This window comes from Pleurodeles waltl, chromosome 9 (genome assembly GCF_031143425.1).
Source record: "Pleurodeles waltl isolate 20211129_DDA chromosome 9, aPleWal1.hap1.20221129, whole genome shotgun sequence".
NCBI classification, from domain to species: domain Eukaryota; kingdom Metazoa; phylum Chordata; class Amphibia; order Caudata; family Salamandridae; genus Pleurodeles; species Pleurodeles waltl.
In genome coordinates this window covers 300233768-300259111 of record NC_090448.1, presented here as the reverse complement: position 1 = coordinate 300259111, position 25344 = coordinate 300233768, and the positions used below count along the sequence as shown (strand labels likewise).

Sequence of the window (25344 nt, the reverse complement as noted above, 5' to 3'; positions counted from 1 at the left end):
CTGCTGTGGTCCATATTGGTCGTTGCCGTTGTGGCTAGTGATGTGGCCTTTCTTGTTGATGTGGTCCCTACGATGGCTGGAGGTATTATGGCTGCTGATACTGCTGCCACTGTGGTTGCAGCGCCTTACTGTGGTCCTTACCGCAGTACAGCTGTGGTCACTACTTAGTTCCCTTCCTGGGAGGCAGTTTTTTAACTACTGTGGTCCCTATTGTCATTAGATCCGTGATCACTAGTGAGGTCCCTGCTTTGCTTGTACCTGTTGCTGCTACTGTGCTTGTAACTGCTGTTACCACTGTGGTTGTTTTATAGTGGCTGCTGTTGTTGCTGTAGTGAGTGGTGCTGTAGAATCGGCCATTGTCACTTCTAGGGTCCTGCTGAGATGATAGCTGATGATGTTGCTGTTGTCTTTACTGAGGTTACAACTGTGGTCACTGATTTTGCCTTTGCAGCTGCTTTTAATACCGCTTCCCATGCCATGGGGACAGTTGTAGTTGCTGCTGCGTCCCTGATGCAAGCACAAGAGTGGTTACTACTATTGTTTATGCTGTGCTGTCAGCTGTGGTTGCTCCTGTTCTCCCTGCCTTGGGGACAGTTGTGGTCACAGTTGTGGTCACTGGTGTTGCAGCAGCTGTGGTCACTGCTGTTACGACAGTTGGTATTGTTATTCCTGTAGTCACTGCTGTGAATGTGCCCGACATGGCTGTGCTCACCATACATCATTTGTGTTAGTGAAGCTTTGTACTGAGACTGAACAGAGGGACTACGTTTTACACCACTCACAAGTGCAAAACCACAAGGGAAGATATAATTGCTCAAGTCAATACTGAAAGACCCTCGCTGTATTCTCTTTTTCAGTCAGATCACTTCAGGTAAACAGCTAAAGCTCTCTAGCTAACTAGGACCAACAGGTGCACTCGCTATGTAAATAATTATTGCATATGGATATAACGCTTGGAAAACTAAATTGCACTTTTACACCGAAACATCACACTTACAAAATGACTTCTTATTTGAGAGCCAATTAAAATACTTTTAATATCAATCATTCTTAATTTTATTTCTCAAGTGCACTATAAAACGTCTAAACATTCAAAAATTATTAAGGTTGCTTAAATCCGTACATCATAATGAATCATCTTTAGCCATACATTATATACATTGCTAGAGAACGGAACCTAATTTGTCTTTACAGCTGCCACTGTCAACTGCTTATTTAATTTACTGTAGAAAATAAGAAAAACTACAATTTCATTTTTGCATATAATTAATTGAGAGCACATTGACTTTTACATCTTAAATTAACAAATGAAACATCAATCGGCTCGGAAGTGTCCAACGTATGTTTAGAATGGCTAAAGCTATATCAGAATTTCAAGATATCCACAAAGAAGTAAATTTCAATATCACAGTCTAAATGGAATTTGTGTATGTTGTATCCTAAAAAATCTAGCACCGATTCATGAAGAGCTTTGTGGGAGTCCCACGTTTAGATCATGAATACTACATCATGCTGCACATATTCTCAAGGTTTGTATTAGAATGTGCACTCCACATCCACTTTACTGGACTGGAGTCTGTCAAGATGTCAGTGCTTTTCCTTTAACGAGCCATTTGCTTAATTAAGCTTGTCAGCATTTACCAATATCTATAATTGTCTGTGTCAGATGGACACTCTATTATACTGTTGGTTAAAGCCTTTGGCTTCCACAATAGCTAGTAAACCTTCTTAATTTCCAAATAATAACGTGACACTATAATGGAGAAAAAAGCATGGACGTTCTTCTCATAGTGATGATATAACAGGAGGAGGATTTAGTGTACTTTCCAAAAAGCAAAATAAGAGTTAGTAGCTAGATGTACCACTTTGCATATGAGACTTTTTTGGGGTTTACCACTACATAATGATTTGATATTTGAAAGGAGTGTGTTTAGGAGGTACCATCCAAATACTGAATCTCAGTGGGATGTATTAATTTTTAGCAACCAAAATCCAGTCACAATACATTAATATTTTACAGACTACTGAAAGAAAGTGGTGAGGCATTTGCAAACAGGAAGGATCCCCTTAGGACCACTTCTCATTTGTGAATGTTGAAAAAAATATTTTTCAATAGTAGACATTGCTCCTATGGACCAATGCCTCCTCTCAGAAAATACTAATTAAGCTTTTTCATTTTTTTAAAAAAGGATCTAATTTTCCTTTACCGAAACCGGTCTGCATTTAAAAAGCAGACTATTTATTTAAAAGCAGTCACAACATGGTGGTCTGCTTGACGTCAGCAGATCATTATCTCTGTGATGGCAACAGTTCATACTGGATAACCACTACGAATTGTTGTTTTGTGGACCGACCGATCAGTACATAGATTGGTTCACAAAAACTGAATAGATTCAATAAAAGTCAGTGCACAGTCTGTGACAACTGTTATTGACTATTCTTTATACATTCTTTACTCTTCATTTCTTAGCAGGGCTTGGGACACTTTTTGGGATCAAAATGGGAGTCCTAGTTACATTTGTTCCCTGGGTCAATTCAGCATGTAAAGCTAGGATTGGAGGGAAGGGAGGAGATGTACTAGCTGACAATTTCACTTGCAGATCTTACAAACTAATCACAAAAGCTAAGGTTCGCTTTCTTGTTCAGAGGCAGAATATGTCTTTCATTTCTTGTAAATCTATCTCTAAGATCTTTTTCATACTTCACAAGATATTCTTAATCTTGGGGTTAGCATTGTAGGATTGATTCACAATGTCTTTTTTCACATGTATGCAAGACTTATGCTTGATAAGTCATAACGTACACACTCCTAATGTATACCTAAATCACAATGGGCAATAGACCACTAAGAGCATACGTAATTTGACAAGTCTGCACATGTGTGATTCTAAAATAGTTTGGAGGGGACTGGAAGCAATTCTTTGCTACTCAGAAAGGTTTGTTAATGCACTACATATCATGTAATCATCACAATGTCTGCTTATGTGCCCCCATAGAATTTCATAGTTTCCATATTTTCATTTGAGTGACCATTTCTCTATTATTTGCACTGTATAGCATTTGCTTTATCATAGTTTGACAGAGCACCATTAATCATATAGAAGTATCCACACAATGTACAATGCCTTACAGAATTAAGCAACAACATTAATATGTAAATTCATGTATTTGACATTTTCGATGTAAGGCCTTCCCTTCTCAAAAAGTAGAAAAGTGTAGTTAAGCTGGGTACAGACATGTACAAAACAGTAAGGAAGATCTTTGGCTTTTTTGTAGACCTGGATGGAGCAAGCATTGCTCTAAGCATGCTTCGTGAAGGTTGAAGACAGGAGCCATTATAGCCTTACTGGCTTGCTGGGTATGCCATAACGTACTGAGCACAGAGACCGAGAACGACCTTCTCAATACAGAACACACAGGTCTGCTGTTTTGCTATGGTAGTCAGGTAAAAAGCCACCTTTAAAACTCATAAAGGCCCTTTGGTGGCAAAAATCTTTAACTGGAGTCAAGAATAAAGGAATCTAAGAAACATAGACTGATTCAATTTTTCCAGGAAAGGAAATTCTGAAACACTGTTACAATAAACAGTCCGTAATGTGAGACAAAGTTCCATTTGGTTAGAATACTAACTATGTGTGCCCTCTTTGTATAGTATCACTCACAGAGGAGTGCACTACAATGGGGAACAATAATTTTGAGTACCTACACCATTATGCACGCCCTCATTAGCGGTGCTACACGAGGTGTTACAACAAATACAAAATGAGCATGGCGCTGCCCTGGCTGTTAACTTAAGGATGAAATGAAAAACTAATTTTGAAACGGTCTCTTTGATTGGTCTTAGAGTGGAAGAGTTGGTTCTGGCGCTACACAAGGGATTGGCTGTGGTTCCTGTTCAAGATTGTGAAAGGGAATGTCCTAATGTTATTTCAGAAGTATATACCTCCGTGGGCTGACATACTTTATGTTCTCGAGCTGCAAAACCACAACTGAAAACAAAAACATGTCTAGGGGTTTTGCTAAACTTTGAAAAAGCATCAAACTAAATAGAAAACCAGGACTAGATCTTCGCCACAACAGGATGGCAGCAGAGATGCATACAATTTAAGGGACCATGATGTAATTTAAAAGCCAGATTGATGTATTTTGTTTTTCCATTCTTTGTAACCATCTGGGAAGAGTTAAAAAACAGAAAGAAGTGAATGGATTGAGTATCGCAGAAAGAATGACCAAGTCAGTGAGATAAGTGAAAGAAAGTCTGCACACAAATTAGAGGTTAACGTGAAGAAAGAAGAGGAAGGTTCTGAGTTAAATGGTCCTAAATGGTCATTTTAGGAAAAAGAGAATAGCTGGATTACCAAAGAAGCATGCCCCAAAATTTGTTCATAATTCTCCGGGACACGACTTGGGCAGAATTGCTTCTGGACAAAGCAGCAGAAGTAACTATAGCTCACCCAACTTTTGAAAAGATTCTGATGGTGACTCCAACTTAAGTATACATACAGGTTAAAACACCAGCTGGACATGGAAACTCTACTAGTAGGGTTTATGATGTAGAAAAACAAATGAAGGGGGATATATTGCACACAAATGAAGTAGTTTTCTGGTCACATTTGACGGACACCCATGATATAAGTCTTGTAGAGGAAGACTGGCCTCCATCACTTATAAGGGACATTCCTCAAGGTCAAGAAATAATAATGCAAGAATTTTCCTCCTTAGTTCCTCAATAAATCAATGAAAAAATATGCACACAAGTAAACTTTAAAGCAGACCGCAGCATTTTATGGAAACCACGCAGTGTGGAACAAAGATCCTGTGCCAAATGCAATTCCCTTACACACAGAGAGTCCCAGGTTCGGGATCAATACCTTTTAAACCAGACGCAACACGTGGTGTGATTTCGATCCTGGATCAACAACTGTATCATGGTATCATAGTGCCTTGTTATTAAACCATGAACACTCCTCTTTTTTCCGGTATTGAAGCCAGGCAATTCCTACAGAATAATTTTAGATTATAGCAACATAAATACACCAAGCCTCATAATTGAATTAGACACAATGCATTTTGCCTAGCTTTTTCATTTATCACTGTGTCAAAGATACATATATATATATTCATTAAAATATCTTCACTATCATTCTGTGAATTAAGTATTCTTTGTGTTTTCTGCTTATGTAACCACCACTGCATTTTATACATCCATGTATTAATTTATTTGAGGACACATTTTTCAATTATAAAAAAATATTACATTGATTATTCCTTGTACATGTGAACTGTACAACATTTGATTTATTATAGTATGATAGTGCCCAGTTACACGTATTCATGTTATTCATGTGATCTAACATGCCTTATGGAATTAAGTGAAGATGCAACAATGTTAATATGTTAATTCTTGCATTGCCATCATGTGATGTGAAGCCTACTCTCCTCAAAATAATTAGGAAAGTGTATTAAAGCTTTGCACAGATAGGTACTTCTACCTCCAGGGAGGCTCAGTTTGAGCAAATATAGCTGTAAACATCCTTCATGAAGGCTACAAGGGGGGATCTCAAAGCCTGTTGACGTTTATCAGCTTGCTGGGTGTGCCATAATGTTCTGAGTAAAGAGACATAGAATGACCTTCTCAATACAGAACAAACATATCTGTTGCTCTGCTAAGGTATGTGGGTAAGAGGTCATTTTAGAAATTTGCACACGCTTTTTTAGTGCTAAAACAGCTTAGCTAGAAGCAAGAAAGGAGGAGATGGAGAAACAGAGGCTGGTTCCATCTTTCCATTGAAGAAAATTCTAAAATACTGCTACAAAGTTGCTAATCACTTTCATCGGCAGTGTTTTGTTTATCTTTATAGTTCAACTATAGACACGATTTGCACTAGGATAGGACACTGATTTTAATACAATCACAAAAATTATTCAAGTTGGTATTCTTGAGTGTAGCTTTGCCTGATGAAATGAGATTTGGAACCCGTTAACAGCAAACAATCCTCTTAGTCGTATAGGACTGAGTTTTGCTCAAAAACTGCCATTCTCATGTGATGGTCAGATGGTTTGTGGGTTGCCGTGCACTAGGTTTACGGTCTCACATTGGTAAGTTGTCACTGAAACTGCACTTTCACTAAATGGTCTAGACAACCTACTCTTAGACCCTATTTCGTAGGAAAACTACAAAAAACATTTTTTCATTAACTACAATGCCTACTTGTACAATTTTCAATATTCTGAAAGTGGTTGTACAAAACTGCTTTATCCCTAGCAATGAGGTGGGGAATTCCTCAGTTACATTTTCAAAATGTTGAAGAATCTTTCTTTGCCAAGTAGTATGTTGATGCTAATGCAGCTTTAGCAGAGGAAACAGGATGTCTATTTATAAAACAAATTGGGTAGTGTTATAGTTGGACCTGGCCCTTTTTGCAGGGCCATCCCCAAACTTTTTGCCTCCTTTCTCCTATTTTTTCCAAACTTGTGTTGTTGGCTTTAGGACTCTGGGCACTTTACCACTGCTAACCTGTGCTAAAGTGCATTTGTTCTCTGTCTAAATTGTATTGGTGATTGGTTTATCCATGATTGGCATATTTGATTTAACATTAGGTCTGTAGTAAAGTGCACTATGTGTGCCCAGGACCTGTAAAACGAATGCTACTAGTGGGCCTGCAGCACTGATTGTGCCACCCACATGAGTAGCCCTGTAACCGTGTCTCAGACCTGCCATTGTAGTGTCTGTGTGTACAGTTTCAAGCTGCTATGTCGACCTTGGAAGTGCACCCACTTGCCAGCCCCAAACCTTCCCTTTTACTACATGTAAGTCACCCCTGAGGTAGGACCAAGGCAGCCCCATGGGTAGGATGCAATGTATTTGAGAGGAAGGACTTGTACTATTGTCAATAACATGTCCTGGTAGTGAAATATTGCAAAATTTGTTTTTCACTATTGCAAGGCCTATCTCTCCGATAGGTTAACATGGGAATTGCTTTGAAATATCTTTTAAGGGTAATTTCCCATTGGAAGCAAATAGAGGTCTGGAGTTTGGGGTCTCTGAACTCACAATTGAAAAATACATCTTTTGGTGAAGGTGTTTTTTAGATTGTAAGTTTGAGAATGCCACTTTTAGAAAGTAGGCATGTTCTTGCTTAACCTTTCTGTGCCTCTGCCTGTCTGCTGGAATACAGATCTGTGTCAGGATGACAGTTGGGCTGGTTGTGAATTCACTCTAGACAGTTACACAAAGGAAGCTGAGGTGTGTCCTGCATATCCTGATGGGTCTTACTGGGCTAGAGTGGTTGGAGGAGCTGCCACTTGTACCTGAATGGGACTGTGCCTGCCCTCACACAAAGCAGTCTCCAACCCCCTAGATTGCATCTGGGACGAGGACAGGGAGAGGCAGGGTCTTGCACACTACAAAGACTCTCCTTTGAAGTTTGCCTGCTTCAAAGGCAGAAATGAGTATAAGTATTGGACTGCTGACCCCACAACTTTAGAACACTTCTGGATCAAGAGGAGACTCTGCCAAGGAGAAGAGCTGCAGAGCTATGAGGAGTAGCACTGCTGTTTGCTTTGTGTGCTTTGTTGGGTTGGCATGCAGTTGCTGCTTCTGCTATGGAGAGGCAAAGGCTGGACTTCGCAGTGTATCCTGCTTGTGAAGTATCTCCAAGGGCTTAGACTAAGCTTGTCTCCTGTTAAGAGGCCTCAGGGACATCAAAGTCTTCTCCTGCCAGCCTCTGGGCTCTCTTCCTGAGGACCCTGGCTCACCTGGTGGTGCCCACTCTTGTTCCTGGGCCTTTGGGATTGAAAGCTGGCCTAAAAACAAGAAGAACTAGGCACATCGACTCCTGATGACTCCAGAACTGGTCCAGCTGCTCGACTCTGTGCCGCTGCTTGCACCCAAAGCCTTGGTCCCTGCTGTAGTGCACGGTTGACACTGATGCCGCAGGCTTGGCGCTGCTGGCCTGAAGACGCCACAGTGCCTCTGAAGTGAGTCCGGGTGCTGTTTCACTGACATACAAGACACCCAACTCCGCTGCGGGGCCTTTGGCCCTATGGTGTGACTGCGACCCTGTGAAATCGCTGCATTGTGTCTCGACCCGCTGGACTCATCGACCCCGCCCGATCGTAGGGAACCAACGCCTCACCTCCTCTACCTTGCAGTAAGGAACCAAAGCTTACCTCCCCGGTAGCAGTAAGAACCAACACTGCATCAGCTCCAGCGACGTCTCAACTCCCCGACTCCAGGCAACGTCTTTGACTCTGCCTCGTTTCTAGGGTCACTCTGCCACTGTACCTAGGGTCCATGTGACTCCGGTGCCGCAGTCCCTCACGAGTGGGGCTGTTCGGAAGGACTCCCTCAACGACGTCGTGATAGCCCCAGTTGGAGCTATTGTGTTCGGAAGCACTTTATTGGGATTTAGGGGGTTATTACAACTTTGGAGGAGGTGTTAATCCATCCCAAAAGTGACGGTAAAGTGACGGATATACCACCAGCCGTATTACGAGTTACATAGGATATAATGGACTCGTAATACGGCTGGTGGTATATCCGTCACTTTACCGTCACTTTTGGGACGGATTAACACCTCCTCCAAAGTTGTAATAACCCCCATAATATTTAAAAATGCACATCTTTGCTTGTGCATGTTGGATTTTATTGGTTTTGGTATTGGTTTACTTAGATAAATATTGGCTGTTTGTCTAAACTGGTGTGCTGTTCATTTGTAATGTTTTCACTGTGTTACTGTGAGTCAGTAGAAATACTTAACACATTGCCTCTGAGATAAGCCTGATTGCACCTAGCTAGCAAGGGGGTGAGCAGGAGTGTGACTCCCTTACCCTGACTAGTGTGAGGGTCCCTACTTGGACAGGGTGTAAACTGATTGCCAACTAGAGACCCCATTTCTAACAGTTAATCTTCATAACAAATGCTTTATTGTCACTCCTGTGGGCACCACAAACTCTACTGTATTACAAGGATGTTTTTTTACTTCCAGAATTATTTGAATTGTAGCCAGTTGGGTGGGGAGTATTCAGAGGACATTAAGATTTTGGTGGCTCTGGAGAGTAAATCAGCAGTGCTCCCACCCTACCAGACTCACAGTTCCAATCTCTATTTAACATCAGGGGAAAGCACTGGGTTTCCAACAGTGAAGGCTCTGCCGACTTCTGACAGCGGGACATATGTTCATAGTGACAGTCGACTTGTCACTGAATTCTCTAGCCCAAAATCACCATGCAAACCATTGAGCCCCCACAGGGAAATCAGCATACCCAGAAGCACAGCATAACGGCCACTGAATTCTTTGTTTTTCTAAAATACACTGCCACTTTAGGGCTTACCCTGAGAACCGTCCGCCGTACCTTAAATCATTCCCTAGTCCTTGAATCGCTAATGACTCTTTGTTATAGACAATGTTGCAAGTAAGTTTGTTGTCTGAGTGGGAAAAGTGTCAGGTTGGTGTTGGTGTAACAAAGGAAACACCATTTAAACTTTATAGACTTAGCAAACAACATTCATAATGAAGACAGAAATTTAGATTTGATTGACAATAAAAACACTTTAACAAAAATGATGAAACAGAAGACAAAATCTTGTGCTCACTTCATGGACTTGATCTGAGTCTTACAGTACAAAACAAGGAGCAACTACAGCAAAACCCCACTGTGAGAGCAACTGCGCAAGAAGGTTCTAGATGAAAAGCGCATTTGTTGGCTTTCAGCTAGGACAGTAGGATAATGCTGGACGATTTTGCAGATTGCTCATCCATCTACAGAACTCATGTTTTACTGCCCAAAATACACAACAAAATGACAATCTTTATGCAAAATCTTTTTTGAAAAGTGTCATCTTTCCTGAAGCAGCTCCTGACTATCAGACAAAAATCTCAAACTAGTCCAAGAGAAAAAATGTAAAAGGTGAAATAAAATGATAAGAAAGTAAAATAGATGTTAGGATGTCTAACAAAAATACATTAGATAAAGAAAAAATATATAAAACTGTATTCAATGAAAAGTGTGTGTACCATTTCGAAAAAAGAGCTTTTAAAAAACAGTGGAAGTTGGGCTGCAAAATCTTCATAATTTTTTCAATGTGAATGACATTGGAAATATAGGAAACAACAAAAGAACCACTTTAGGAACAGAAAAAAAGAATTGGAGACTGAGGACCTCATTACAAGTCCCACTGTAACTGAGAAATGGGCAGAAATGGGGTAATGATTACAACTTGTGCGGAGGACCGTGTGAAAAGGAAGCAGGGAATTGGTACAAGATTTCGGGTTTTGCAACTTGGAAAGTGTTAAAACATTCAGGTTTACCATTTTACTTACTTCCCAATTAAGCTGCAAAATGTGGGATGTTGCAGGAAAGCCACTCTTAAGAAATACTGACCCTCGCGTAACTCTGGGACTTTTAGTGAGCTTCTTGGTTGGAAGGAGCCTGGCATTTTAATATCCTATTTGAGATCAAAATGGCATTTGAAAATGTTGCCCAGTGTGAGAAGTTACTAAATTGTCTACGTTGTAAATGCCAGGTGGTGCCTACAGGCACCTGTGGATGCAGGGCCGAACTTGGGAACCAAAGGCAGGTCTGGTGGAAATGCTGAAACCAGCCTGCTCCCTTTGTCTACTGGTGCAATCTCTTGATATACATCCCTAAATGCTGTATCTCTCCTTTTTTCCTCTCACTTTTATCCCTCTCACATTTCTTTCTCTCTGCCTCACCCTTCCCTTCCTCTTTTTATCTCCCTCTTGAACTCTCTCTTTGCCAGCTAAAATGAACCAGTTAACCTCGGGAGCTGGGGAAAATAACAGAGGCAATAGGAACAGCAATGGGCTTTTTTTAAAACCATCCTCCAAGGGCTCCAGCCTACTTGGTAAATGCCCAGTGGAACAAAAGACTTCTCTGGCCCTGGGGGAAGTGTCCCGTTTGCGCCCATGGACCCACAGAGTATCTTCAGGGACATTCTCAGCAGCTGTTACCCTGGTCACCAGGAGGCATTACATTCTATGGACTGATTATTTTGTTAATGTGAGGTTAGCTGAATCCATCCAGCCAATCCTCTTTTAAATGGTTTAGTAAGGACTTTGTGAGAGTTGTCATAAGGAAGTGGGCATTCATCTTAGTTAGGAAGTAGTAGCCATTAATGTCCCAGTCAACCAGCATTAAGCATTCGTTCATGGTTCTCAATGAACACCATTGATCTCCAGCTTGAAATCTAAGACAGACTTTCCAACTGACCACCGTGGGAGAAGTGGGGGTGCTAGGTATGTGACCTGCCTTTGAGCAGGCAGGCCTTGCTGCCAGCAACTTGTACTAACCTACGGGAATTTTCAATATATTACTTTTCTGTCTACAGCTTCTCTTAAATGTGGCCAGACGGAGACTGAGCTGTCCTCAACAAGGCTCAATCTCAAGATGATTGCATGTCATCTAAACTTTTGTCTTCTCCAAATATACTTTCCATTGATCTTACACTTTATTGTTCAGTGATGATTACATTAGCCTAAGGATGGTGCCCAATCACATGTCAACTAATTTTTGTGTTTTCTGTTATCAGATTCACATAGAATTGCTTGGTTGCGGAACATGTGATGTTAAGAAGTAAAATGAATTCAATTCCATCTCCTTTGCCATATTCTGAGGAACATATTGTACTTAGAGCTATGGGACTTGCAGTACAATAAATAGCTAACATTCCATAATCCATAACCTTACAAGCCAGGCAATCTCTTTTAAGAGCTCAATCCTAATTACAAGTGTATGATAACCTCTCACCTCTTTAACTGCTTAACTTTAGCTTTATAAATTAACGTCATTAGACTTTGCAAGAAGGAAATTACTCCACAGAAGTTTCAATCAGGCAGTGGATTCAGAAGGTCTGAGGTGGAGGCGAGTAGGCTAACCACAGACGTCTATAATACCTCCTGTGTTTAACAACTGCTTTGCATACTAATTCTATTGTAAAGCAGAACCTTGAACCTTTGATTGTAATTCAAAACATTCTTTAGCAGCTGTTGTGTTCTACATTCTACTATTTTAGCTGGACGATTGGCTGTAAGATACCTGAGCTGCATTGTGTTTGGTGATTAAATGGTCAACATTTTTCTTCTAGTTTCCTAGGCAAAATCCAAAATGAAATAATGATGCATCATAAACATTCTTCTGCATTAGCTTAGATCACTGCTTTTTAAGAGTTCAGGACATTAAGTTAGCAAATTTATGACTTAGAACAGAGGTAAAAAGGAATTCCAACACTACAAATCCTGTAGAATTTGGAGAGAAATGAAAATTCTCCAGTTTCTCGAGGATACTCTCAATATAGAATATATTCCACTGGATACTACCATCAAAGCACTCAATGTTTGGGCCTGTTGTGTTAGTCTTCGGGTTATTAATGCTCTTTACAGCTCAGAGTTTAAAGTTTGAATCTGCTATGTTATGTTTATGGATCACTAATGCACTTTATAGGTAGGGGCTCATGTGTGCTTCCTACACGCGCATCTGTCTAGCATTTGGAGTACTTGGAGTTTGGACTAGTTACAGTATGTGCTAGACTGCGTATGCACCTTATAGCATATATGCCCATTTTATAATATTTTAATTATTTTGAATAATATGAGCTTAATTGAGGTTGTGCTTTTTGTATTACAGAGGGGGGATAACAATTTATAGAAACACTATGTTAATGATGTTTTAAATCCTTTGAAACATATTGGCTAATCTATGTATCTCTCAGTGGTGTCAATGTGATTTACGCATGACTGTATAAAATCTGTTTTAATGTAGCTATAAATTTGGAAAGTTGTGGATTGTTTGTAGGTTAAGTGCTGAAAGGTCTGGAGAGAATAGTAAGTGAATCACTGTTGCTTCTTTTAAAATGAGTGCATGTATGCACATTATATGAGGATTATATGTATTATTTTTTTTTAAGTTTGTTTTGCAAAGTTGGCATATAATGAAACGCTATCAATTAAATGTGAAACTTTGAGTCTAAATATTGGTTTTATCAGTGTTTTGAGATGCCTCAGTTTTCAGCTATGGCTGATTCTGCCTGACTTAAGAGGCAAGTGCATAATTTTAGTATTGCACAGCAGTCTTATTTAGACTTTTCTATATCTTCTGTCTATCTCAGCATGATACTGTTAGACTTCTCTATATATTCTGTCTATCTCTGCATGATACTGGATTCTGCTTTCACTGGAACAACTTACAGTTTAAACATGAGTTAAAAACAAAACATCATTGTGGTGAGTGCATATTAATAAGAACATGCAGTACCATGATCTCATATTCTATGAGTCACCTCCCACAGATATTGCAGAATGAACATACATTCCTGTCACCACCACATCACATTAAAATCACCCCACAATAGTCAATATTTCCAGTATGATGGTGTGACATTCGAAAATTGAATTTTCACTTGACCTAATGCCCACCCACAGGATTATGTTACTACTTCATGTAATGCCATACCATCATGAAATAATTATCCTTTCATATACCACAAAACATACCCAACTATTAATTATTCATTGATGATTATTTCTGTACCACACATGCCACTTCAAAGTACTGTAAAAAACATTTTGGAACTGCAAGTAAAAACAACAAGCATTTTCAATGCAACAGGGCTTGCATTTGCTTGAGTTGGAGCTATTTCCGTTGTAAACTCCTAACCTAACTTTTCTTGCCACACAAATTTAAAGAAAAAAAACACAGCGCGATCGTGCTATGTATCGCTATGAAATTGAAAACGAAAAAATGGAGCGCGATCTCGCTATGTAAAGCCCAGCGCAATCGTGCTGTGGGGAAAATTAACAGATAAAGTAGTCCAGAAAACAGGCTCAAAACATCGAGCCTCGCATGTTTCTAGTAGTTTACTGGTGCTGTGTAGGCAGGCTAAACACTGGAAAAGGCATGACGTATGCATGCCTTTCACAAATGAAAGGAAGCAGATTTTAAAGAGCAAGCCCAGGAACCAATGAAAGAGACTGACGTGACCTGGGCATGGTTTGAAGCCAAAAGAGAGATTAGTTTATGGACGGAACGCTTTACGATCGCCCATAAAAAGGGTAGAACAATGGACAATTGCCCCCCATTAATAAATGTAATTGATCTGTGCCAGGTCTGCAGAGTATTTGGGTTGCTCTTGCATTGCAAGTCGGCAATGCCTAATTTGTAAGAAAGTAGGTGCCTAAGCTGAAAGCTCTTTATAGCTGAGTGTGGCCGGCTTCCCCTCTAGGCATTTTGCTTTTGAAGCTGATCACAGACAGACTGTTGAGGGACAGATTCTGAAGTTAAAGATTTCTTTAAAAAGGGCCCTATTGGAATATTTTGAAGGTGGAGTTCTCTTCTTAAAGAACAAAGGAAATTATATTGTGAAGTAGTCCCTGTGGGGATAGATCGATTAGTTTGTCCTTGGTCACCCTGAGTAGTAAATATTTATTGGAACACTTGTATAGTCCAATACAGGTTATCATCCTCACGTATTACGGTGTCAGGGTGAAAAATGCACCAACAGAGAGTGAAATAGATGATCTCCCATACATCCTCCACTGAGAAGCATATGATGGGTGGGGGATTATAACTGATTGACAATAACATTAGAAGTTGATTGGATGCTACAATAGTGGGGAAGTAATATTTTAATTGTTTTGGAGAAGGTGGTATTTATTGGTATTGTGCACTGAAACATGTTGATGAAGTACTGAAGACACCATCTGCAATGTACTGGGAATGCGTATATGTTTAATGAATTCATAGAAACCTGGTGACACAATTAGTATATGTGTCTATTTGTAAAGGCTGATTGTTCTGTATGAGATGATGTCCCCTATATGACAGATATTTGTTGTACTTTTAATTATATCATTTTTGTATACTAAATTTGAAATGTGTAGAATATTTTTATTGTGCTTAAAAGAAATAATTAAAGCCATGTATTGTTTTCTTAATATTCCATGGTATATGGTTACATTGGGTTAGGTTTGGTATGTATATGGAGTGTGAATATTGAGGCAATGAATGTTCCTAGGGAAATTTTATATTTTTCAGTTTACCTATGGCACCTCTAGTGTGCCGATGTGTTGTGCTTTCAAGTCTGGCTTGTAAATCATACCAGATTACATATATGCATGTTCTATTTGACTAAGAAAACAGTTATTTTAAAACTGAAGTGAAACAGGAGATATGATTTTAGTAAGTAATGTATCTTAAAGGTTTAAACGATGAACGTGTTTTACAAAGAAATACCCTCATATAGGCAGTCAGCCTCGTTTGTATTATCAAACAGCGACTTCCACTGTAATCCAATAGAGTAGCTTTAAGGATGAAAAATGAATCTGTTTTGTGTCCAAGGGAGTGAATACATCCTCCAACAGTCGTGATTTTTGTGGACATATCTCATCCCCTCATTCGGTCATTTCCTTTGCACATCAATGTAAATAAAGGCAAAAACTGAACATTGTTTTTTATTATGCATAAGTTGTAATAAATGTTAAATGTTCATAGAAAAATGTGAAAAAAATACATAAAGTCAAACAGTATGCAACGAAATGAATGTGCATGGACATGGGATTTCTTACATACAATCAGTAAAAATAGAAAGGACTGTGCCATCTTTGAACTTTTACTAATAGAGAGTTTATACATTTCGAAGTCAATTAACAAAGGATTCATGACTATGTGCTGCTGCAGTATCGCTTCATGTTCTCAAAACACTTTACTGGTCTTATTCACAAACTACATTTTCGTGTAAACTAACAAGTAATCAAGTAATACTACTAGCTTCCATAATGGAATTCACAGACCTATGAGTGAAGATATCTACTTCTGTCTCTCTTGTCTTTTCTGTGCATAGATCACCGCTCTCGTAGCAGATATTTCTTTGCACGTAAGTATACTATTTTATACTATATGTGGGAGGGCCAGATGTAGTAGTAAGAATATGGGGAATAACTACTACTAAGGGGTTTAGGGAATGATGGGCTAATACAAACGCACATCCACAAATGTGTAACACCATTTTAATCAACAAAGTTCACCTTTAAAGTTGCTACAGCATAAAATAGTAAAACCAGACTCAAATGTACTGCAATCCAGTAAGTCAAGCAACATACACAGATGCTCACAGGTACTGCAACATACTTCTATATAAAACAATAGAGGGAAATAAAATAACATCCCCTAGGACCTAATGTTAAATAATTAAAATTTGTTTGACATTTAAATTATACATATATAATATGTTTACTTTTTACTTCAAAATGTAAAAATACAGTTAAGGCCTGATTACAAGTTTGGCGGTCCCAAAGCAGGACCACCAAACTTGCACGGAGGACGCCACCACCATGGCGGTGGCATTCCCCCCCCTCCATCCTCACCCTATTACAATGTTTCCACCGGTCTGACTGGGCTGACCGGTGGGAAAATTGTAATAGAGCATTCCCGCCGGTCTGACCAGCAGACAGTGCGCATTCCCAGGGTGCATGGGCAGTGTGGGTGCCCCCTACAGCCCCCAACATTTGTTCTCTGCCAGCCTTTTCATGGTGCGGAAACCGCCATTAAAAAGCTGACAGAGGACAAGGTTGCAATCAACAGGGCTGTGCTGGGTTCAGCGCTGCCTTGGTGATTACAACCAAAACCGCCGTTAGCCCATCGGGATCTTGGATCCTGGTGGAGAGGGCAGTCTGTTGGTGGGTCTGCCCACCAAACTTGTAATGTGGTGGCGGTCTAACTGCCACCTCGAGTCTGGCAGTCTTGTGATCCCCAGACTCGTGATCAGGTCCATTGTCAAAAAAATAATTAAAGTTTTATTAAAAATTTTAAAAGTATTTACATTTAGTAAATACCTACCTTTTAACAAATGTAAAAAATGTATAAAACATTAAATGCAAATAAAAAGTGTGAGAATGTTTAATATTGTTTTTAAATGATTACTAATACATCATATTAATATACTGAATTAATGTATTATTTAACACACATTTCATTTTATTGTTAATGTGCTATAACATTTTATTAATTCTAGATATTTTTGTAATTAATTTACGTCTGTGGTATACATTAACATATTTTCAATATTAATCTTTTTGATATATAAGTCTCAACCTTGGGATAAATATACACTCAGAAATGGTGAACAGCAAAAACTATGGACTTACACCAAGGAGTAAGAGAAAATATACACATGAGTAAATCTACACATGTTTATTTACCTTTCTGAATTAGATCTTTTGTGGATTGTCCCCCAAAGATATGTTTTTCTTAATCACATCTCGCTCTTACCCCATTCTGGTTTCAAACTAATTGTGTTAAACATTATATAATAACTCCATGTTTTCCATATCACCTTACAGCAATTATACAGTCTTTTTCATTCCACGTTTCAGTGACCAGCTGCAGCAAAATACTTACTCATTTCCCCAGTCCAGCCGCACTGTGATGTGTCGCTTCACCTCACGGACCTGGTCGTGAGTCAGATGACCTGATAGGAGCTGCCGCCGCAGATCTATAAGTTCATTCATCACATGTCGAAGCTTGTAGAATAAATCCACCTTGTGTTTCTGAGGTAGGTAGGTACAGAGGGAATGAGAAGTAAAGTCGCACAGCAATTGTGTGAGGCGAGGGGGAAGAGTTAGAGAGAAATAGTGAGCAAATGATTAAAAAGTAATGAGGTTAAAGAATGGTGAGAGATAATGCGGGGAGAGGTATTGAGAGGAGGGCAATATTAAGTCAGGAGAAAGTAGAGTAAGGGGCCAGAAAGAAGATATAGAAAAGAATGGGGAAGGAAAGATAAGGAAGGAAAGGAAAGAAGGCAATAAATAGTATTATTATTATACCGTGCTTTCTAGTTTTAAAATCATCCTATACAGCCATATATCATTGAAATATTGAGCAAAAAAACATGGCCATTAAGCATGTGAGCGTAAATTCACAGAATACTGGTCAACATTGTCCTCATCATTCTTATTGCCCTAATAATATAGCTTCAGTACAAATAGCTGGAGAATGATCAGAACATTAGACCTATGAAAATAAATTCGGATTTTTTTTTTATTAGACCATTGTTTTGTAAGCTTCGCAAACTTTGTTTCGGGGAGCTGCAGCGACCTGTACTAAGAATATCATAACTTTTACATTTTGAAAGGAAGTGTTCTACATATGAGTGGCAAATGGGGCTTGGTTGCAGAAACCATGGTATGATGATGAGGATAGGAGGGAAGCGGAACCAAATATTACACCTACAGCTAAAAAACACAATCTCGCTAATGCTCTATCTCCCATAAAGACGTTCATTTCTCAAAAAATCTAAAAAAAAAAAAAAAATTGAGCAGGACAGCAAAGGCAAGGAATGCCACAATACTGGCACCATCACTCCCAGCACTTCCTTCACCTTCCCATATACATATGGATAAATCTTAACCTTATATCCACAAAGAGCCCAAGACATAAGACCAACAATACTCCACTTGAAAACCCTTGGTTCTCCACAAGAAAACTATGACATCTAAATTGTTTGCTTATGAATCCCGTTCAAAGAACGAAAATAAATACAACATACATGACCTACTGACAGATACAAAACCAGACATTCTATTCAACCCTAAAACCTGGTTGGGATAAGAAATGGTCTTAGTACGGCATGATGCAACCCTCTGGACATCCGCCATGAAGGGAAAAAAGGGAGTGGGACAACCATTGTATTGTAGAACACCATAACAATCACCAGGTTAGAAATGGTAACTGTACATAGGTAAGTCCACCTTGCTAAATGTCAACCCAGCCCCACTTGCAATTGCTACTTTCTCTCTCTATCTACAAACCTCTACTCCACAACAGAGCTTTTACTGATGCTTTCTTGAACACAGTCACAGATCTATTAACAAAATTGTCCAATATGTCTATACTTGGTGACCTAAACATCTGATTAGCTAGACCAAATATATCTAAACCAAATGCTATCATATGAGATCTAAACACACACAACTTACAACAAATGATCTCTGGACCCATCCACACGGCCGATCAAACATTGGGTGTGATTTTCTACAGTCTGTAATTGATCACTACACAACAAAACTCACCTGTTACAATGACCAATCATCACATTGTCACCCTCTCATTCAAGATCCCAATTAAAATATTAACCAAAGCCCACCAGTCCACAGTAGCCTATAGAGAGTGGAGCAAACTTAATATGTAGAAGTTGGAATCACACCAAACAATACATTTTCAAATGAAAACAATAAAGTCAGTGAAGAACTCAATGAATAGGTGATCTCAGCCTTTGACATTTTAATGTCACTCGATGAATGATAAACTGAAAGCATATTACAGGGCAACTCCTAATACTTCAGCACAGATGGCTCAAGTCTGAGAACTCACACGACAAAATGTGTCTACATTGGGAAAACACATTAAATTCATACAAAAAGAAGGCCAAAAAATCTACTACTCAAACAGGATCAACTGCTGAACGTCCAGCCACAGAAATCCACACCCTCCTATCAGAATTTTGAAACTCATTAAGTTGTCAAACATCCACCCACTTTCACAAGACTTATGCAATAAACTAGCAATGAAAAATCTAAACAAAGCAAACATTATGTATTTTTATCTAAAACCAAGACCAAAAAAATCCTCTCATTCAAAACAGCCAACAATAATCATAGCAGATAATCAACCTCAGTCTATCAGCCTTACAAGAAATTGCAGCCTCAGAATTTGAAGACCTACTGAAAGCTCCCACCCCAGGTGACTTCCCTTTGGACCCTGCCCTCCACATTTTTTAAAAAAGATCCTTCAGTCAATTTCAGCATCCATAACAACAACATATCAAACCAGATTAACACAACCTTTCTCCTCCAATCTTTATTGCTTAAAGACAGGATTTACGCAATAATCTATCACCTCACCTCTACGTTTTAACATATACATTCAATCACTACTAATTGTTATCAACAGTCTCAAACTCACCTGCTACAATTAGTTCTCAACACAAATAGTTCTCAAACAGGACAACAACTGCTACGTAGCTATAGAACAATGATGATGTGGAATTGCCTCAGTCCGAATGCTTCAAAAACTGAAACACTGGCCTGCTGTGATAAGAAAAAACTATGTCACTATATCTTTCTGACCAGAAGAATTGGAACCCCACCCAAAAAAACAACAAATGTAAAAAAAGAAGTGCAGAATTGCCTTTTAATCTACACTTTCCATGAACATTCAAGTGGACAAGTCAACCCAGTCAACCTTCTACACAATGAAAACAATTAGACACATTTTTCCAGGGCCTATATTTCCCTGCAAGGGTACTAGCAGCAGCATCATTCATCCTCTCAAAACCTGACTATGCTAAGAGACTATACCACAGCACTCCACTCTCAGTTATCAGAAGGTAGCAAAGAATCTAAAACTCAGCAGTAATATTAGTTCTAAATGTAGATGTATGTACCTGCATTTCTCTGGTCCTGAAAACTGTACACCCACTCCCAACAGCAAAACAGCAAAAAAATCTTCTTTCCAGCTACAGTACATTACTCGCAGTTATTAATGCCAAAAGACCGAAAGTCATTCACACAAAAATCCCAAAATAATTTCAAACCAGGAACATATTTTCCAGACTAGCACCAAGCCTAATAATTCCTGGAAGAAAAACATTGTTGGGACTACTTTCTTCGTTCAAGTGACAATATTGTAGAAGTCCCAACCTGCAAAGATCAAAGCCACTGAGAATAATTTAGAGTTCACACGGATCCTTAATATCTGGTCATAGCCAATGTAACTCAGCTACCAATGTGATACAATAAAGAATCCACACTTTGAGGTAACTACGGATCTGGTGGTCACTAGACTAGACTGGTCCAAGCGCCACATTACAACCCTGGTGGTCAGGCCGGCAGGGAACCGCCAGCTCAGCCAGGAAAAGGTGGTGGCGGTCCTAATCCGCCAGGGCAGAGCTGCCCTGGGGATTACCACCCCTTTCTCTCCCAGCGGTTTCATGGCGGTACCACCAGGCTGGCAGAGAATGGGCGGAGAGGGCCCCAGGGGAGCCCCTGCACTGCCAATGCACTTTGCCTTCCTGGCCAGCACCCTCGCAATGTTCACTCTCTGCTTTTCTAGACAGTGAACATTGCGAGGGTGCAGGTGCACCCTGCACGCTACAGCATTGCCGCCGGCTCGATTACAAGCCAGAGACAATGCTGTAGCTTGCTTCCCGATAGGCCAGCGCGGAAACTCAGGTTTCCGCCTGATGACCTAGTAGGAAACTCTTAATGGGGCCGGCGGGGAGGTAGCCTGTGTGGTGGCAACCTCCAGGTCGGAAGTTCGGTGGGCGGTAAAAACCATCTGCCGAACTCATAATGACCCCCTTTATCATTTCCTGCCTACAGACAGGTACCCGCCAAGACCATCTAAGACCAAGGAAGTGACAAATAAGCGGAATCCCTTAAATACAACTCTTAATAGCAAGACAAACCACAATACTGTAGGAACTCAGCCACCATGCATATTTCTCTAGCAAACACTCCTCAAAATTTCAACAGATAAACCTAATAACCCATGATCCAGACATACCACATAACTCAGTACCCCATATGAAAAACACATTCAAATAATTTCAATAATGTTCAATGCCTTTGTAAAAAAAGAACAGACTGTAGAGGGAACAATAGATATCACCTGCCAATAGGTAATCAACTGCCTGACTTTCTTTCTACTCTTCATACTTATTCAATTTGCATCCTGCTTCAACATTCAAAAGAACACCTGCATGAGGGTAACCAGATTTGCAGCTAGGGATGATTCTCTCTCATACATTTCTATTTGAATGATACTCTCCTTACTCTACATCCTCTGCTGGTCTCACTGCTTGAGATTACCCTACCCTTTTGCATGCCCCACCTTGCTCTCTACTAAAACCTAGTAAACTAAACATAACCTAATTTTACAAAGCATTACTTCTGTTTCTGAGTAACCAGTCCTGCAATACCATAACCTTTCTAACTTATTTATTCACCCTGTACCCCTAAACCACAGTTAATTATTGTATTTAACCTCTTCTTGCCAATATCTAACCTCCGTAACCATATTTACTCACTATAAACTTGAAAATGGAGGGAATTCTTCAGTTTCTTTAGAGCATAAAACTAATCCAATAATCGAAAAATCTAGAGCAATAATTAATAACCACTGTAATAATTAATAATGTTGGGATACAGAGTAGCAAGCTACCCACCATAAAGCACTTCAAAGTAGTAAGCATTACATAAATGCAATTATACAATAGAATGTAACCAGAATAGTATTAAGCACAAATACAGATTGAGGCGTAGGGAGATGGCGTGAATTGCATGGAATCACACACCACTTAATTAAGGGCCAGATGTATTATATAGAGTTCGGACCGTTTCTTCATTAAGGCAAAAGAGTAAATGACTCCATCGTCTTGACGAAGGTACCCGCCGCTAGATTTGGAAATTTTGAAATGACTGCCATGCAGGTGATTCCTGTAAAATAATAAATAACTGTAATAGTTCTTTACATCAGTGCCCATTCAAACAAATGCTGTTTGGTTCCTAAATGAAAAGTTATAACCTTCATTCAGGAGTAATACCATGCTTTTGATTATTAGGAGACATTTATGTTTGGGCTGAGATAATGCCACACATGGTATATTGCAAGCAGGGCATGCCAATTACAACAGCACCCAGTAAAACATCCCAGACAAGCAACAACACATATTTTAAATTCAAGAAAATTAGTATAAATATGAGTTATGCCAATAAACTAAATTATGATGCTGTATTCAGAAACAAAAATAGGATCACCTCACCCTCATTAAAAATGCAACCGGGGGTTAGGGATCTCAGCTCTGCAATATTTACAGGAGGAAAATACACACATTCATTAGTGATTCCTTTAGCTATCTGAGTGCAACCTTTTGATGGCCTCAAATGGACCATTTCAGACTTCTTTGTTTAGTAAGTCCTTGTCTATTTCTTTTGTAGTTGTTTGTGCACACCAGTGCACAAACAAGGACTGAAACTGCAGCTTTCGCTGCCTACGGCCCTTTCCTGAAATCAGGTCAGGGCCGTAGGCAGTGAAAGCTACCGTTTAAAGCCTGTTGTGCACCGGCCTGTCCTGTGTGCACTGCATACGGGGCAGGCCGGTGCACAACAGGCCTGGCAGCTTTTGCTGCCTACTGCCCTGGCCTGAATTCAGTCCAGGGCTGTAGGCAGCGAAAGAAAGCTGGCGCTTCAGGCCTCTTGTGCTCCAGCCTGTACTATGTGTGCTGCACACAGGACCGGCTGGTGCACAAGAGGCCTGAAAAGGCAGCTTTCACTGGCTATGGCCTCTCTTGAATGCACACGATCTTGGAAGGGCTATGCAGGGTCGGGCCTGGATAACCAGGCCCGACCCTGCTTAGCGCTTCTGAGATCTGGCGGATTGAGGACTCTGAGGCTCACGGAAATCCCCCTCTGCAAAATTCCACTTAGTTTTTATTCAACTCCACGGAATTCCATGTAGTCAGACTGTGAATTCCACCCAGGCTAATTGCTGACTCATATAGTATGGGTCTGGAGACCCCACAAGTAATGGGCTACACCTTCACAGCTAACAGATTACGTGTAGCATAAGAATACCCACACCATTACTATAACCAGACAATCCAACCAAATCCTGCAGAAGTTTAGACAATAGGTCACAAGATCTAATACACTACACCAGGGGTTTCATCAACAGGATAAACCCTACCAAGCTTTCTTGGTACCAGACATATCCAACAGCCAACCCACAGAGCCCCACACCTGAACGCAAACCCCCAATATTGGACAAACACTCTAAAAACACAAAAAGCCAGGTAATTAGTGATTGTGACTGAATTAAAAACTGCAAACACAATGTAACAGCGAGTCCTCTATTCAAACAATAATTTTGTTGTTCGACAATTTTTTATCCTGACTATTCAACATAAATTCAATATATTGCTTGATAGACCACATGCTAATACAGTGTATCTAGTCTGAAATGTTTCTGTGGGAACTAGACCCTTCTGGAAATTACTCAATCTTTGACGGCAATGTGAAGGTCTCACACACCTCTCCATTCCCTTAACAATACTGAGTTGCAGGTAAACTCTGCAGTGTCTGTTTGTCTCTTAAGTGTGTTCTATGCCTGGTTTTACTATTCAGCACATCACTGCTGCTGGGACTGAAACTTTGGAAGATCCCCTCCCCATTCTATTTACAAACAATGGTTCTATGCAGAGCACTTTTAGATGGAAGACTTTTAAAACAAAGAACATTTGGAACATTTCGAATTTATTAATGTTCTAATTTGACAGTTTGCAAGGCATTAACTGAGTTGATACAGTAAATATTTTCCTGGCTTCAAAGCCGACGTACAGAAACACTCTAGCAGAAAGAGAGACCTAGTTACAAACTGCATTTTGTAATGTGTTTTGTAGAACTACAACCATAGGAGCTGGGAGAAGTGGTGCCTGGGGAGCTGCAGCACCCCCAAAAATAATATTGTTAGAGTTCAGAAGGTCAACAAATATGCCTTTATATTTTGTGCTGTTCCTCACATTTGCTGTGTCTTCAAAGTCAGAGGTCAAATGTCATGTTATGTCTTGTGACAAAATTCTGCTTATCTGGAAACTGGTGTTTACTTTTATTTATTTGACAGCAGGATGTCAGTTTTTTTCTAAACAATTGTAAATTAACAATACACATAAATCACAATATATCAGCAATTAGGAAAGTGCAAATGGAGCAAGCACATTTTTTGTAATGCTGAATTGTGATGTAAACAAAGATTTTCAATGGATCAAACAAATCCAGACACTTTACTTGATAATGCACAAATAGTGAATATTCACTGAAACTCTTTTTCCACAAATTATTGTTTATATGCAATACAGTTTCAGTAATAAAACTGTATATCCATGCAAATTTAGTGACCATTTCAAAGCTAAATGTGGTGTCTGTAAATGACAGTGTGCAACCAAACAGTGCTTCATAAAGCACCACCGGCTACATACCATGGACTTACCACTCTCTGCTGAATCAGCACGATTCATCTGTTACACTTCTTTTGGTGTGCCCATGGATTTTTCACACTCGGTATGACTTTAGTTATATAATATTAATAATGTCAACACCTCGATTCTGAAAGGCGTTCCAGCCCCACTGCCTACAGGAGTAATACTAACATACCACAAAATGATATTCATAAATCTGCATACTGAGATTTTGCCTCTGCCTCGCCTGTCCTTTTCTGTTCGGAGATCTCTGCCTTGATTGTAGACTCTCCACACACATAAGTATACATTTTGGT

General features: G+C 39.7%; 1 protein-coding gene and 1 long non-coding RNA gene across 2 annotated transcripts in view; one reads left to right on the top strand and one right to left on the bottom strand.

Moving 5' to 3' along the window:
- The window catches only part of LOC138259202 (uncharacterized), a 42709-nt gene extending 25233 nt beyond the window's left edge, over window positions 1-17476 (top strand). Inside the window, exons 2-3 of the long non-coding RNA XR_011198668.1 lie at window positions 15860-15892; window positions 17391-17476. This is a non-coding gene — a long non-coding RNA (uncharacterized lncRNA). The remainder of the gene's footprint in view (window positions 1-15859; window positions 15893-17390) is intronic.
- The window catches only part of DOCK3 (dedicator of cytokinesis 3), a 1331886-nt gene that overhangs the window by 534643 nt on the left and 771899 nt on the right, over window positions 1-25344 (bottom strand). Inside the window, exon 6 of the mRNA XM_069206772.1 lies at window positions 17416-17564. Within this exon, the coding sequence (XP_069062873.1) occupies window positions 17416-17564 (149 nt within the window). The remainder of the gene's footprint in view (window positions 1-17415; window positions 17565-25344) is intronic.